The sequence below is a fragment of the Mytilus californianus genome, unplaced genomic scaffold, assembly GCF_021869535.1.
Source record: "Mytilus californianus isolate M0D057914Y unplaced genomic scaffold, xbMytCali1.0.p SCAF_4, whole genome shotgun sequence".
NCBI lineage: Eukaryota > Metazoa > Mollusca > Bivalvia > Mytilida > Mytilidae > Mytilus > Mytilus californianus.
In genome coordinates, this window is record NW_026262690.1 from 102,189,446 (window position 1) to 102,207,914 (window position 18,469).

General features: G+C 32.5%; 1 protein-coding gene across 1 annotated transcript in view; it reads right to left on the bottom strand.

Annotated features, from left to right (window-relative positions):
• Positions 1 to 202: 202 nt before the first annotated feature.
• Positions 203 to 18,469, bottom strand: part of LOC127698966 (caspase-6-like) — a 28,862-nt gene continuing 10,595 nt past the window's right edge. The window contains exons 3-6 of the mRNA XM_052202751.1: positions 4,852 to 5,192; positions 3,286 to 3,509; positions 958 to 1,300; positions 203 to 567 (exon numbers count right to left, since the gene is read on the bottom strand). Of these exons, the coding sequence (XP_052058711.1) occupies positions 278 to 567; positions 958 to 1,300; positions 3,286 to 3,509; positions 4,852 to 5,192 (1,198 nt within the window). The 3' untranslated portion in view covers positions 203 to 277. The remainder of the gene's footprint in view (positions 568 to 957; positions 1,301 to 3,285; positions 3,510 to 4,851; positions 5,193 to 18,469) is intronic.

Below are 18,469 nucleotides of genomic sequence, written 5' to 3' on the forward strand. Positions count from 1 at the left end.
CACTTTGTCGTTTAAATGTTATTTCACTGAATTGAGAATATGTCAGTAATTTTCCATTTGTTAAATCGTAAAAAGATTATCCGTTTATGCCAGAATTATTTTTTTTAAACTACCCTTTGGGTTTAGTACATTTGATATTACATATGCCTCTTTTTTATTTCCATCCTTCGGCCTTGAACAAACGCACAGGAATAGAGCCATGTGTCTTGCATATTTAACAAGGTATTTAGATATTTAATTTCTTATATTCAATTGTTTTAAAGTACAGAGTATCAATCTACTTTTCCTCAAACTGTCTACTGCAAAATGACTGTTTCGTCGCATGTTTCGGTTGTAAATAAATATCTTTTGTCAACATGTGATAGATTGCTGCTGCTGATTTTGTTCTATTTCGAATAGGATCTGATGGTGTCCCTGCTGCCAGTTCTCGCGCCATCTTATCACAAACTCCTACCAAGATATGTAATAGATCAGTTTTAAACTCTGAGTTTAAAAGACCCTTAAAAACCTTATAGAGACAGTACAATAACCAACCTCCTTTACCATTGTCAGACCAAGCTGTTCGTTCTGCAAAACAAGAGAATGTATGATTAATGAAAATACATGTAGGTGGCGGAACATAGTAGGCATAATGTTAAAAAGTCAGTTACAAATCTAAAAATATTATACCCATGCATTTGAAATTTACCTACAAACTGTGTTTTACTTGCAATTATCGTTATAGTGCAAAATAGTTTACCCTACAGTACTTTAATGTGTGTTTCGCAGACATTCCACCTGAACTTGATCCATAGACGCTTCAGTAACCTTAGCGTAAAATATCACAAAAAAGAAATCAGTCGAGACCAAACATATTTAAAAAAAAATAAAAAATGAAGAAGAAATTCAAATGTCTAGTTGACAAGAAATCCTGTAACAGTTTACTAATCGATATGATAGTTCTTTTGTCGTACTTGCCTGATGCACTAGAAAACATAACAAGAAAGTCTTCATGGCATGGTATAAAACAAAATGAAGCTGGTTCTGCGGAATGGAACCTTGTACTGCTAACTTTAGAATCATAGTCTTTCGGTCTTCCTCTAGTATCTTGTTTACTTGTAGTTGGTAACTTCTCGTCTAATACAAAATCACAATGTTCATTTTTTACTTCATTTTTTGTGTCGTCATCATTATATTCATTTCTTCTTTTTATATGGAAAACAGGATAATCTTCTTCATGAATTCGAGTTTGAGTAACTTCAATGTGTACACCTTTGTCGACATCAAACTCTTCGTCCGCTCCCATAACACATCTACAAGCCTTTAAATAAAAAAAAAACAGTAGAACTAAGAAATAAGTATTAACAAAAGTACCGAACTCCAAGGTTAATTTTAAAGGCGAAGTCCATAAAACCTCACAAAATCAAAGGCCCTAATAAATCAATCAAAGAAACGAATGGAAAACAACCGTCATATTCCTGACTTGGTACAGGAATTTTCCGTTAAACCTGGTGTTATAGCTTGCTAAACCTCCCACTTGTATGGCAGTTGTTTATAGATCCGTTATATTGACAAAATTGGGTGAGCAAACCAAACAAGACACAATTGGTTAACGTGACAGTAATTTGGATCCAGCAGCTAAAACTGTGTAAACATTCATCACAGACACAAACACAACTGATTTAAAAGTTCAAACAAACATACAAATAAATCTGATCCAAAACTGTGTAAACATGCAGCACAATCATACAACACAACTGACTTTAAAAATTCGAACAAACATGCGCATACATCTGAGCCAAAACTGTGTAAACATACATCACAGACATACAACACAACTGACTAAAACAAATCAAATAAACATACACATAATTCTGACAAAGACTCCAATTTTTGTTTTATGTAGTTGATAGTACATAATAGTAAACATAATGACATATACACTTTCCCGATAAATAAATATAAGAAGATGTGGTATGAGTGCCAATGAGACAACTCTCCATCCAAGTCACAATTTGTAAAAGTACATTTAAGTAAAATTTCAATACAAAACGAAAACAACACTTTATAAATTTCATGCGTCCGAAGCGCTTTTCTGGATTTACCTGACACAAAATGTATACTTAATAAAACAACACTTTACAAACCCCATGCTTCCGAATCGTATACCTCCGGACCCACTCGCATCAGGAACGACCAAAAGCCAAAATCATGAAACTGAAGAATGAATAATCAAAGCCCATAAAAATGGTCATGTAAATTAAGAAAATTATAAGTTTGCCATTGGTACATTCCAAACAATGATTGGTTATAATTGAAAACCGTATCAAAGATATCAGGCTTATAATTTGAACGCCAAACGGCTGTTTTTTTTTTACACAAGACTCATCAGCGACACTCGAATCAAAACAATATGTAGGCGAAATCAAATACGAATTAAAAACCGAAAATATGGCTAAAGAATTCATGGGTACAAAAAAACCTTAATGTTTCGATTAAATCAACATTTTATAAACAGTAAATTTACAGAAAATTAACTTATCAACGATATATAATGTCTGTACAAAAGTGCTGCAAGTTTGTGAGACATTCGTAGATGAAACGTCCACCAACAGTGGCAACGACCCAGTGGTTGTAATATCTTGATACGACAAAATCGCCGATATAAATCAGATTTCAGTGCACACTTCGCGCGTTTAATAAATAATCGTCACTATATTCCACTATGTAAACAAAAGTTTGAGAACCGATGTAAGCCTTGTCTGTTGGTGTTTGAAACTTTGTTCAAGTGCAGGTACATAGTTTATCGACTGAAAACGGTTATTTATTAATGTTTTCTAAACGTCCAGCGGCAAACTGTACAAGTAGTTGCAGGACAATTACATGATATGAAGGTATCTTACTTTGTAACAGACCGCCACACTGAGCCGGATTTAAGCATGCTAGCCCACAATGTAACAGTCTATAGGAAGCTAACACTTTTACCTACTTACCCTTATCAGACTCTCATTCTGACTCCGAGCCAACCAGTTGAATGGAGGGGAAGCAGCAAATACCACTTTTGAAGACTTTGACAGACCCAGTATGGAATTGAACCCACGAACTCTCGAACTCTAATCGAGAAACGAGACCACAGATGAGGCTTTCAAAATTAAATCAAGCTGTATAATACAATGAGATTATGACCTTTGTGGTATGTTGTATATTTGTAAAATGTTTTTTGTACTATAGCTTTAGTGACCAAAAATAATGCCATAAATATTGCGTTTCTTTGAGATCACGGAAGAAACTACAGTTAATATCTACCTGTATAAAGAAAATTCGTGGTTTTCCTTGAAGATTTTTACAACCTTCATTATTGAAAATTTTCAGAATTTCGTCTGTAGGAATGGTTCCATTCATTGTATATATAACATGCTCACGAAGTTTTCTCTGTGAATCCAACAATCTCGACAATGGTAGTTCTGCACCATGAGAACTGATAACACAAACGAAACAGTCATATTCAGTGGTTATCGATCTCTGTATTGCTAAAATGAAAAACCTTAAAGGTGACGTGACACATATACCAGAACACAATGCCATTTTGAAATACTAGTAAATCCTTTCCCTCTTAGAAAATTCATATTTATATCCTTTCACTATAGTCTCCACTTTGCTTGAACTTTCAATTCACCTGAACTAATATTACAATTAAAATTTAAGTTCATAAAGCGTGCGTATCCGCTTGTATGCAAAGTGTGTATATTTATATTTGTAGGTGCGATGGGGACGCTGTAGTGCGATGGTTTGCGCCGAAGTGTGATTGTCCTTTTGTTGATGTGCGATGGTCTATATGACGCGTGATGGATAGTTTAAAGTGTACAGATGCGCAATTATTTTGATAGTTTGATTTTTTATTAGTTAGTATATAAATACCAAACACTCCATAATAACCGTTTACGGTGATCCATCTTATTCCTTGCTCTCATTCACAACAGTCGAATATGTTTGTTGCTTAAACTGTTTCTTTCTGAACGAATATGAAAAGCAGCTTATTACAAACAAATTGACTTCTTCATCGACATGTGAAAATGAAAAACATTGAAAATATAGTTTAAGTAGTGCATCGCACTTCATCGTTACCACTAAGGCACTCTCGGCGTGGCTATCAACAAGATAGTGTCACAATGCCACCATTGCACTTTAGCGTGTTCAAAAACGCACTTCAGCGTGTCCATCGCGGTTCAGAGTCCTACATATTTACACTACAACTGTGCTATTTGAGGAGTCAAACTGCATTGACCGTATATTTTATTGTAATATATACAGTCACTGACCGTATATATATCGCCTTGTTTATAACGTTGACAATGCGTTTCCGTAGAGTTTATTTATGATGCCAATAAATAAAACAGGTTCGCGGAATGTTTACGTTGTCTGCTTCAAAATTGATGGTTTTTACCCAAAATATTTTATTTGGAATAGCGGAGTATCAGTATAAAGAGAATGACCGTACACACAGGCACTTGTCTCTGAAAAAAATATTCCTATATACCTTGTTATAATACAAGGTACTTAACTCGCATTTTTGAGAAATGTCACCGGTCGCGAACCTCCGTTATATTTCGATTTTGCGGTTGTCTATCCCACTGAAACTGGCAATCCCGTAAATCTACCTTGAATTACACTGAAATCATAAGCCTAGTATTTGTAAGACTTTTTTCATATAGTTTATTTCAAGTGTTACTAATTTATTACATAGTAAGTATAAAACAAATCATAGGCCTAACCCACCGAGAGACATGTACAGGCATTTTCTTTTTCATGTATCATTTTAACTTTGCTGTTATAGTTTTACTTAAAAATTGATTTAATTTCAATTTTACCTACCTATTAGCTCTCTCCACAATTCCTGTCCTTTCAGGTCTTCTAGAAGATGTATTTCAAAGCCTAAATGTTTAAAGAGTTTTACCATATAACGACAGTCTGTTCTTGCAAATGGTCTATACGGTTGATGTTCAAACCTAGAATTAATGATGAAAACCGCAAGCCCTGGCTTTCTCCGACTCATATTATATTTATATATATCATCACTTGAATATAAAACAGGTGCCGGTACACACAGTTGATATTCCTTGTCTTCTGTTGAATTCTTTTCTGCTACTTTTTGTCTTTCTTTAATAATTTTCCCATTTCCAAGACGAGTACCAGACTTCCTATTTATTCTTATTCTGAAATGGATATACTAAAATGAAATTAAATTTAATCCACAGACTAATAAAAACTCTGTCTTTCCATTCAACGCATCACTTCGATAACAGACTTATTTACTTAGTATACTAGTATTCATTTTATAATTACATGTTGTTTTGACACCAAGTTTTTGCCTTCCCTGTTTTTTTTTTGTTTTTTTTTTTGCATTTTAAGTTAAGATATTTAAAACTTTTAAAAGCAATTATTAATCTGCAAGATGTTTTGTGTGTATAGTACAAAACGTATAAGGACAGGTCAGTTGGTGTTGTTTCACTTTTTATACATCTGTCAGAATTGGCATATTAGAGCATTAGAAAGAAAATAGATATTGCATGATTGCCAATGAATCATGAGTATCCATAACGACCAAAAGGACGAATAAGTTAATTATAAATGCAATATAAAGTGTACATGAATCGTAAATGCAGTCAAGAAATATATATATAAACACGAAAGATTATGTTGCTTCTGTCCTCAGTTCTAACAAGGAATTGCATATTTAAATATACAATTCCTTGATACATCTTACAATAATCCTGGTTTTATCTCTCACTGCTGGTATATATGTTCCGGACCATATCAGTATTTGAACCACATACGCGTATGGTCATGACCATATGCGTATATACTCATATAGTCCGACCATACGCGTATGGGTAATTAATACGACGAACTTTGAACAGTAATTCCGTAAGGCATAACCCTTGAAGGTGTCATAGATTAAGAGTTTCTAAAAATGAAATTTTAACTTAGATAATAATTTGGTAATCATTGTAACGTGATTAATGAAATAAAATGAATTTTACTCACAAGTTAAAATTATAGTAGAAGCATTTTTGCATGGTAATTATTACTTTGTTTTACGAAACACATTATGTCGACTCCGAAAATAACTAAATGAACTGTAAAATAAAGGCAACAGTAGTATACCGCTATTCAATAGTTAACTGAAACAAATCCGGGTCACAAACCGAAACTGAGGAAAACAACGGAACAACATAAACACAACATTACGTGACAGGATTACATTACACTTAAACGCAAGAACACTCAGGACAGAGACATACATAAATAAATACTATAATAGTACATTACAACATGTAAACAAGGAATTGTATATTTAAAAGGAATGGAAACACGGCTCGAGATCAATCGGGACTCCCTCGGAGCGATAATCCATGTCTGATTCGGTCGGAAGTATGCATGATAAATAAGATAAAGAATCATGACGGAGTTCCATTTCCTGTCATAAATATCGGTATTCTAAATTCACAGGGTCATCTTGCTTGAAAAGATATAAAGGAGAGAGAAACCCAAATCAAGTATAAACTACTATTCCATGTAAAAGTTAAGTCCTTATAGGTATCATTTTAATGCCTTTCCGAACATACCTTTGCAAAAAATTATTATGAAATGTCTTATAAAACTAGACCTCGGTCTTGAAATTTGCGAGAGTTTCATCCGGATTACAATACAAAAAAATAGTGTTTTGATTTTTTTCTAAAAGCTCGACAACCATGAAAGGCAAAACAAAATAGTTGATATCATTATGAAGCTAAAACCTCATTCTAGAACTTTAACGCTTTTCTATGTTTCTGGTAAAATTTCTGAATTTTCTGCGATTTTCCAAAATTTCAGTTATGAATTTCATTATTCTGTCAAAGCGTGTCTTTCAATCTGGCAGTGTAATACGATTTTTTTTAAATGTTGAAAAGTAGAAAACAAACAAAATGACCAAATGAGATGTTATTTTAAAGAAGGAATATTTTCCTACAATTCGGTCTAAATTACGAATGCTAAATATTATTGGTACATTGAAATGATTTTATTTCGAAACATGTTGAAAATTTTAAGTAGTGCGTCAAAAAATACACCAACACGCTATATTCTGGTAAGGGTTAGATAATTACTTCAAATAGATATAGCAATGGAATACAATTCAAAAGCTTATTATTTTTCTATAACCTGGTGTTGGTGTTATGAAAATGGTGATAAAAACGAATTTTCTATGATTTTTCAAAATCCCATGTTTATAGTTTACATTGACGCCATTTTGTTCAGTCAAGTTCCACACCGACGAAGTCTGAAAATACGCTAAAATGTGCCGTTTTATACACGATTTAATTCATTTTTTTTTCTCGAATACTTCTTTTAATACTCAATCGTTATTTAATATTGCAGTTTGCCATAATTAAGCGTTGCCACAAATTACCATAAGACAGCAAAACATGGAGATTATTTGGCCCTGCCCCTTCAGTCATGGTCTATTGACTTTGAAAATTTTGCTAAGTTAACATGTATTAGTTTGTGATTATGTCAGTTCAAGGGGAACCATTAGTGGTAGGCCAATGTTAATTGGTATCAGCTGTATAAGCATTAGCACATCTCATTTCAATGGAGAATATTTGGCCCCATCCCCTCAGTAATGGCCTATTGACTTTGAAACTTTTGCTTAGTTTACATGTACTAGTTTGTGATAAGATCAGTTTAAGATGAACTGCTAATGTTAAGTCAATGATATTTGGTATGCAAATTTATTTGCATTTGCTTGTATCGTTTCCATGGAGATTATATAGCTCCACCCCCTCTTCATTGTTCATTGCATTGACTTTGAAACTTTTACATAGTTTACAAGTTAATGTTTGTGTTTAGGTTTGTTTAAAGGGAACAACTTATAATAAGTCAATGATATTTGGTATGCAGTTGTATTAGCATTGACGCATCTCATTTACATGGAGATGGTTTAGCCATGTACCTCAGTCATGGTTCATTGACTTTGAATATTAGCCTAACTTGTTAAGTATTGCCATTTTAATTTCAACATTTGCATAATCAAAATTACAAAAAAGCGAGACATATCTCTGTGATAACAGTTTATTACTATTGTTGTTTGGTTGCAGTCTACTTGCTTCACAACGGCTGCTATGAAAAACCATGTACTATGAAAATTAGAAGGGAAACACTGACTTTTCATTGGACGAGAAGGGGTGAGTATGTTCTAATGTTATGAAAACTCTCCTTTCTTTATGATAATTGGTTAATTAAGTCATAAGTCTTTTTGGAGGGAAATTCTTTTGTTTGGTTAGAATTGTCTATATTTTGAACTGAATCAGGTGAACTGAATGGTGCTGTGCTGTTCCTTTATATAATTTATATTCATATTTGGAGGACATCTTAGATTTCATCAAATAAGGTCAGTTTTCTCTTATTTAACATCTCACATTCCTACTAATGTACTGATATGAATGTAAGTTGTATAGATGATTTAGTATGAATGGTCAAACTGAATGATTTCAGAATAAAAGAATATATAAAATGTTGGTTAAATCACATAAAATAATCATTTTGTAAGTATTTAAGCCAAATTATATGATATCTAAGTACTATGTATAAATGGAAAGAAGCAATAGTATTAATGTAAAAGTGAATAGATAAAATAGTTTTGGTATCAAAAATAATAATTTTTATGTAATAAGACATATTTTTGTATATACACAAACTATTAACAACAACAGTTATGATTGTTTTTATTACAGATACTAAACCATATTGTTCCAATATTGTAAAAGAGGGACGAAAGATACCAGAGGGACAGTCAAACTCGTAGATCGAAAACAAACTGACAACGCCATGGCCAAAAATATAAAGACAAACAGACAAATAATAGTACAGATGACACAACATAGAAAACCAAAGACTAAGCAACACGAACCCCACCAAAAACGGGGTGATCTCAGGTGCTCCGGAAGGGGTAAGCAGATCCTGCTCCACATGTGGCACCCGTCGTGTTGCTTATGTTATTACAAATCCGGTAAATAGTCTAATTCGGTAAGTCACATTCGTGAAAAGGGAGGGTATTGTAGTTACGACATAAGGAACATATTCGATATCATCTGTGAAACGGTTATTCCATAACGGTCAACCAACTCGTGATGGCGTCCGTAAAATTTACGAAGGGATGATTTCAACTTCCCTATTTGTAAATGATATAGTACCATATTAGTTCCCGAGTTTTGTGTATACAGGACCTTTTGTACATCATACATGGTAAGTTTTGTTATTTTGATTATATGTGTGTTTTGTGCTTAACATGTTCTTAAGATCAGCTATATTATATTTTTAGCAAGCTTATTGTGTTATGTTGCTATTTTTGATATTGTCAGCTTAAATGAACAGAATTATCTTTCTTTGTACTGATTATTTGTATTTGTAGTGCAGTGTCAATATAAAAATTATTGACCTCAGGGTGAGGTGTTTATTTTTATCATTATACTACCAAAACTACATAGTTTTATATAGATAGTTTCAAAAATTATGCCTATTTATTAATCCTAATTCATGTTTTTATGTTTTGCAGGAAATGATTTTTATTAGCGACTAAATCAAATGAAGAATCTTCAGAGTTAAATGCATAGAAAGGAAATATGAAGATAGCCAATGCATGACACAAGAAGAAGCAATTATGAATTTTGAAATTGGTATAAAGGAGAGGTCATACATCAGAGAAGAGTTAGACAAAGTTTAAAGGTAGGAGACGACTGGTTGATTTTAATCAATTGTCATAAATTAATGTGGTATGATTTCAAATGAGACAATTATCCACTGGAGTCCAAATAATGCAGATTAAAGCAACTATATGTTACTATATGGCTTTCAACAATGTCAACAATGAGCCCAGCCCATACCATATAATCAGCTATACAGCTGTCTCGCCATTGCTTGTTTACTGTACTGTGGCAAATGTTTCGTACATATTCAAGATGATATAAAATATAATAGCTTCTGCAAATTTTGTAAAAATTGTTGGAGAGGGGAGGAACTATCACTGAAAAATAGGCTTGTTGGTGATGGCCATAAAATTTGACCATATGCTGTTTGCTCATTTTTCATATTTTACCTTGGACTGATTTCTATTGATTCCATATTTTACCTGGTACTAATATTATACTATTTAGCATCTAGGGTCAATATTTTGACCCCACTGCATTTAATTTTTTATTTCACTCATAAATATTGGCATAGCTTTTTAGCAGTCAATATTTAAGTACAGTCTGAATTACTTTGAAAAAAACCTCCATGGATTTTTTTTAAAGGAGAAGGTCCGGTAAGGGCTAGTTTTGGCCTAATATTCGAAGTACATCTAATGAAAGATTTTTGGCATTTTTTAAACACTTAAGTGTCTATTTCAGTCGATTCAATTAGTTTATGTGAAAGATTTAAAATGATTTGGTCATTAAAGACGCTCAAATGCAAGCTTAAAAATGAAAAATCTATCAAATATGCCATAAAACGACATTTTTCAGATGTTTTTTTTATAAAATGGAAGTGGCCGCATTCATGTTCAGTCTCAACCTTTATATGTGTTATGTATTATCATCAAATACAACACATATTAAATAATAAGACTGAACACAAATGCGGCCACTTCCATTTTAGACAAAAAACGTCTTAAAATTAGCACGAATGCTAAAATTGTGAAGATTTCAGTAATATTGCATGAATTTATGATGCCATTACCTGCTGCATGTGTATTGTATTGTCAAAAACAGCCCTTATTTATGGAACAGATGTATTCTACTTTCCAATAAATAGCTAAAAGTTTACATTTTAACATTTTGGTAAAAATGCTTTATTTTGGGGCCAAAAAGGGGTCTTACCCGGCCTACTCCTTCTGACAATAGCTTCTTCATAATCAAGAGAGAATACCTAGAGCAAAGTTTAGACTTTTCTTATTTATTTACTATATTTTACTCAAGTTTTTGTCAGTCAAAATTAAACTTTTGCACTGACAACAGTAGTTTGTGGGTGGGACACTGATTCTACTGAACCCTTTACAATCTGTTTTCAATCTGTACTTAAATTTATAACATGACAGTATCATAAGTATAATTTTGTCGGTCTGCGACTTCACTTCAGTCGCAGAAAGCTCGACATAGGGATAGTGATCCAGCGGCGTTAGCTAACTTCTTAAAAGCTTTATATTTTAGAAGCTAGAAGACCTGGATGCTTCATACTTTGTATATACATGATATAGATGCCTTATGTTACGAAGTTTCCGTCTGTCATATGTCCATTGTCCTTGACCTCATTTTCATGGTCAGTGACTACTTGAAAAAAAAGTTTTATAAAGTAAATAATATATTTTATATACTTTTAAAGATATATTATAAAGTAAATAATATATCTTATATACTTTTAAAGATATCTTATGAATTATACAAGATATCTCATAAAGTATACAAAATATCTCATAAATTTTATCAGAAATCTCAAAGTATTTATTAAAAAATATCTTAAATAAAAAGATATAAAATATCTTATTATTTATATGCGATATTAAATTTGATCATACTTCATGTCAAAATGCCAGATTTTGATTGGTTAATACGAGGGAGACAATTTACTCTATCCCATGACCAATACTCTATTACCCTTCACGGAGACGCTTGCTCAAGTGTGCGCTTTAATAAATACGGACGATTGTTATGTACAAGACGACATAGTTTATTACTTTGAATTTGAAATTTAATAGACTGTAATAACAGAACATTCAGTGTTAAGCTTTTTTGTTTAAAGAGGAATCACAGTTGTCAAGACTTCATCTTTGGATAAAGTTAATTGTTAGTATATTAGAAGTGAAGCCTTAACAGTCATGAGACAATAATCAATATTTAATGATTTATTTTAAAGACTATGCGGATGTAATCTGATTAGCATTTGTATGACTTAATGTGACATTTTTCATATGAAGATTTACAAGGCAAAGAATTGGATTTGACAAATATTTGTATGCATTTAAGGACTAGAACTGTCTTCTTCAGATTTCAGGAGAATTTGTTTAAGACAGTAAATTCTGTGGTTGAAATAAAGAATGTGGGCTCACTAAATAAATTATAAAAATATGTTTTCTACCTTGAATTGATAAAAACAACATAAAAGATAGACAAATTTCTTTCTTTTTTTCATGACACTTATTGCAGAATTATTTCCAATATACTAATTCTTGATAGATGTGATTCGAAAAATTCCACACAAGGTGCCGTTTGCTAGTCTATTTGTTTGCCTGAAAGTGTAACTCAATTGGTTATCAACACAGAAAACTACAGTTAACTCTCAGCCATATAGGAGATGTGGCAGGACTGCCAATGAGACAACTATCTCTAAAGGCCAAAGATCACAGATAATGAATAAATTATAGCATATCATGGATTTCAATACAAAAGAAAGATCACCATTAAATATTCAAATACTATTAGGTACTATTAGTTATAATCATTTATTGTTAAAGACTGTATTTTGACATTTTAATATCTTTCTGGTTTTACTCTATTGTTGAGTTACTGTCACACTGTGTTTACCCAAAGGCCACATCTTATTTAATCCTTATGAAAACCTTTTAAGAAAAGCAAACCTAGACTACTTGGTAAATCTTTTATAGAAAAAAATAATTCACTTCTTACCACAGGTGTTTATGTTATTTTCAGTGACTGACATGGAAAACATGATAATGTTACTTATCAATAAGCATAATACTTGTATACACGTATGGGAAGTTAAAGCCGCTCTCTGTGCTTAGGGTTCACAGATGCTATACCTCCCTTTTAGGTATAGTAACGTCCCCTTCCACACGTACCAAGTATCCATTATTACTGGTACAAACTGGACAAGGTGGCTCGGTCAAAAACTTTTGGGGATGGGGATATTTTATCTACCATACGTACCAAGTATCCGCTATAACTGTTACAAACTGAGTGAGGTGGCTCAGTTTAGCATATGTAAAATATGTTTTTAACTGGGAAAGGGTATTTTATTTGATTTCATCAAATTTTAATTGGGGATATTTTACTGTTTTTATCCAAATTTCAATTGGGGATGTTTTACTGTTTTTATCAAAATTTTACTGTTTTTATCCAAATTTTAAATGGGTTATTTTTATTATGTTTTAAAATGATTGTATTTTATTTGTTTTTATCAAATTTTAATTGGGGATGTTTTACTGTTTTTATCCAAATTTTAATTGGGGATGTTTTACTGTTTTTATCCAAATTTTAATTGGGGGTGTATTAATGTCTTATCCAAATTTTTTAATTGGGGATGTTTTACTGTTTTTTTTTATCAAAATTCAGAATGGGGATGTTTTTATCCAAATTTGAATGTTTTTATCTAAATCTTAAATGGGAAATTTTACTGTTTTATCCAAATTCTAATAGGGGATGTTTTACTGTTTTTATCTAAATTTTAAATGGGAAATTTTACTGTTTTATCCAAATTCTAATAGGGGATGTTTTACTGTTTTTATCTAAATTTTAAATGGGAAATTTGAATGTGTTTATCTAAATTTTAAATGGAAAATTTTACTGTTTTATCCAAATTTTATTTGGCACATTTTACGGTTTTTATCCAATGTCAAATCAGAGACTTCAAAACTGGTACTCCGAAAGGAAGAGGCAGGTGTCTAACTGCGGACATTTGTCTTGGTGAACTAGCACCTTAAAGTCCAGATAACCCACAGGCCAGCTGGCTAGTACAAGCAGATAGGTACTTTTGTACCATTTGGCATTTTAAAAACTTTTGGCAATTTTTACTTTTGGACTTTTACCTTTTTCTATTTTTAAATTTCAGTTAAATACACATTTTGGCTGCATAATGGTTATCCAAGGATAATTTCTTTTTATAAAATTTCCATCACATATTTTGGCTTATTGTTACTTTGGCTGTTACCTTACATTTCAAGAAATGATATGATAACCATTTAATATTGAAAATAAAAACTACAACTTCAAAATTGGCTCAAAAAAATTTCCATATTCTTTTCAATGTTGAAATTTGTATTCTTCCATGCCCGGTACTTCATGATTAAAAACCTTTTCATCAACTAACAAACTTTACATAGGAGTATCTAACACAAGAGTAGGCTAATATAGGTGGCTAAAGTATGTAAAGCTGTGTGTTCTATAGGGAGAAAAAGGAAGAATTGAGAAGATGAGGGTAATGTTGAGAGTGGTATGTAAAGAAGTAAGTTTGAGAGGGATTGAAAGAGCCAGAAAATGTCAATTTCGTTGTAAGAGGTTGTTGTACTGGTCGAATGGAAGTGAAGTGTTCTCTTTTCTCTCGTGTAGTTTCTATTTTCTAACTTCTGAAATTACTGTTGTCTTAAAATTTACAAGTTAACAGCCTTTCTTGTTACTGATTATGTGCTGCTTATATAGAAACATTGTAGCACTTCTCAGTGACTAGATAGGGTTGCAGCTTTTCATCAATTTTAACAGAATCCTTGCAGTGATTAAAACACTTATACTTAATAGATGTTTCTCATTATATGGGTTTTATATCAGTCTTAAAATGCTGTATTTTTTGCAGTTATCTAATACTTCATGGTCAACTTCCAGTAGAAAAAATTGTCTGTAAAAACATTTCTACTAATTGCAAGGAGAATACAAAATGAATCACTAAGACATTCTATTGATATGCATTATGGAATATCCAAGCCTCTCTTAAACAGCCTCGGTGGTCCTGTGGTAGTGTGTTCGTCTCGGTGAAGGAGGTTCTCGGTGTTTGAAGCCCAGCAGAGTCGAAGTAGACTTTAAAATTGGTATAGGCTGATTCCTCACTAAGCACGCTGCATTAATTATCAGCATTACCAAGGATTTGTATAGGCTCCATATACAAATCCTTGGCAATACAAAATCAACAAAAAAGTGGTAATGAATTATATTATTGTCTTCAATGTTAAAAATGACAAAGATCCCAGGTGAGCGACCTAGGCCATGGCCATGGCCAATCACAAACAATTATTTTTGTCTCGCCTGCGACAAAAGTCACAAGTTGGCGTCAACAATTAATAAATTTTCTGCTTAAGTTAGTTAGCCGGATAGGAACAGGCTACTTTTGATAGATCAATGATATTTTGTATGAAGTTTCATTACCATCAGTACATATCAGTTTGACGACTATTTTGATGCCCTGCCCCCTAGGCCATGGTCCAGTGACTTTGAATTAATAAGCAATTTCAAATGTTGAGTTTTCTGCTTAAGTTAGATTGATAGGAACTACTTGTGATAGATCAATGATATTTTGTATGAAATTGCATTACTATATATCAGTACATACCAGTTTGTCAACCATTTCGAGCCCCTGCCCACTAGTTCATGGTCCAGCGTCTTTGAATTAATTAGCAAAAATAATTTTTACACTTGTATTTTTATGTTGTTTTAAAATACGATTTAGCTCGAATTTATACGTGTTTACCTTATTTGATACATGTACATGTATATACCAAGCCAAGTCAGTTTATATCTTGTTTCTCGTCTGACTATTTGAAAGGCCAGGAGAGCTTTGGTCATCATTTTTCTGTTGTCATTGATAGATTAGGTTGACGAGCTGTCTATATAAAGTAACGATGAGGATATATACAGTAACAGGTATATCAAAATGATGTTGCCTGAAATCACAAACAACTTCCCCAACTTGAAGCTCTAGATATCACTACTGATGCAATATTCTTTTTATCAATAGTTTTCTTGTCTTTAGAAGGGGGTCTTGAAAATGTAAGAAAATGACCAGTCCTTTAGATCAAATTTATATTAGAGTAAAATTATGTTTGCTATTGATGTGCCTTGGTTTTGATTGCTCTTATTGTGTTTTGGGCCATCCAGAGCTGAGCTGACTGCCATGTGGTGGGTAGTTCCAGCTCCGTTGAAGACCATGTGGTAAGTTCTGGATGTCTTATTGTGCATTGCATTTGGATGATTTGATGATGTCTTCGTGCCATTGCCCCATATCTGTTCTTCTTCATATATCCAGTTAGTATGATTGTCTCATTGACATGTACCACACTTTCATTCAATTTCAGCACATTGTTCATATTATTTATTAAAGAAGTTAGTAAATTAAATTCAGATAAAAGTACTTTCCTGGACTAACACGTTCATACTCAACAAAAAAAAATTGACGTCTTTCGTGCAAAAAAAAAAAAATGTTTTTATTGTTGGGAGGGGGGAGAGGTGGGTGTGGGTAGCCCGAGTTCGCATCTCAGGTCATAAAGAAAATGTATTCCCGTAAAGACATGTTGGAGAGGTGGGTTTGGGTTGCCGAAGTTCGCATCTCCAGGTCATAAAGGAAAATTATTCCCGTAAAGACATGTTAAAAATGCGACGCTTGATTCCAATACATTATCTTAAATATTTGCATTGTATGCTCAATCATGAGTTCTACGATCAATCATGTTAGGAGACAGCTATAAGTATTATCAGTGCTTTTATCATATGGAAAGGAATTCAGAAAAGCTGCTAAAACTAAGACATCAAACCATCAGTCCCTGATATTGTTCTTCATGTCAAACAAACAAACAAACAAACAAACAGAATACGGTCATGACTCACATGAAACAAACATCGAAATAAAGTTTAAAGCCAAACATAATGACACAAGAGATATAGATATGACATCTGAATCAAGTGATAGACACTTCTGAATAATACTATACAGATTTAGTGTATTCATCAAATGAGCTTTAATTTTTGCATGTTTGAAATACAGAATTGCTCAAATCTTGTAAAAACATTTCGATATCCCCCATCTAAAGTATTGAAAAATTGGACAACCCCCCTTTCCATTCCCAAAAATTTCCAAGGCCCCTCTTAATTTCCTTCTATACCCCTTCAAGTTACAAACGACCAGTCCCTAATCTTTACAATTGCAAAATGTGATGAATGCCTTCCTTTTGATTTTTTTCTTCATTTTCCCAACCCCCTTTTCATTCCCAAAAATTTCCAAGGCCCCTCTTAATTTCCTTCTATACCCCTTCAAGTTACAAACGACCAGTCCCTAATCTTTACAATTGCAAAATTTGATGAATGCCTTACTTTTTATTTATTTCTTCATTTTCCCAACCCCCTTTTCATTCCCAAAAATTTCCAAGGTCCCTCTTATTTTCCTTCTATCCCCCTTCAGGTTACAAACGAACAGTCCCTAATCTTTACAATTGCAAAATTTGATGAATGCCTTCCTTTTTATTATTTCTTCATTTTCCCAGAAAAGTATACCCAAATGTTTCACACATCCTCGTATAGCAGTGTTTAGGATCCCTCCCCTATCTTCCCCCGGGGGATTTTAATAGTCTGCCTCCATTTAGACTGATGCGGTATTACTGTTTCTGACCTTTGGTTTGTTATCTTCTCTTTTTTTGTGGATTTCCAACCATTTTGGAATCAAGTAATATAATACTGATGAGACTAGAAATGTGCATGTGATAAATGGTATTTTTCCTTTTGTGTATCTATAGGTTATTGTTCAGTGCCGTCTTTTATTTCTTAACCTTATCAGAGCACTGTCAGGTAACAACTTTTTTTTTTAACACAAATTTGCTATTCACAACAATTTAATTTTTTTCATCAGATATTCAAAACATTTTTTTTAATTCTAGGTTCAAAATATTTATTTATTTTTCCAATTTTCAAAAGCAAATTTTTTCCCACGAAAAATCCCTCAGAGAATCAAATAGTTGCTCCCTTAGATCCTCTCTGATTATGAATATAGATGACAAGCATTGCACCGAAATGTTTTGTCGGTGAACATAAAAAAAACTTCCTGTGTAAATATCTTTTTGACGGCGATTGTACCATGTATTATTTCTATACATATCAGCCATATTGGAGTCAAACAGTCAAGAGTTTTGTCAAAATTTTGTCATTTTACTAAATCTCTCATTTTATAACTGTAACATCCATGGAAAGATTATATCTAAAACTTAAACTGCAATGTTTTTTGTACTAGTATATATATAATCAACGTTTAATTTTTCCAATCATGGACAGTTTTAAATACAAATAATGTTTGATCCAATTTGATCTCATATCATACCTTCTTCTTTGATCTCCCTTATATCTGATGAGTTAGCTAAAAATAACCTCAAACTATGATTAAAACAAATTTGTGTAGAATAAAATCGTTTTATTCAATTTTATTCCTATTTATGGAAGTAGCCTTGAAAAAACATTTAATACACGGTGATGCAGAGATTTAACTAAAAATAAATTAAAAATATACTTTAGGATCTGAACTAATGATAATGGTACACATTAACTTTTTTTATGTATGTTGACTAATTTTTATAAGGGAAAACAAAATTAATCTCACTATACGTCCTTTATTTTTCGTGCGCTTTATATGTCTTATCCCCCATCACGTTCTCATAATGTGACTCGCAAGCATATGTGTGGGCATTTCTGTTAATGAATTGTTCAATATTCACGCA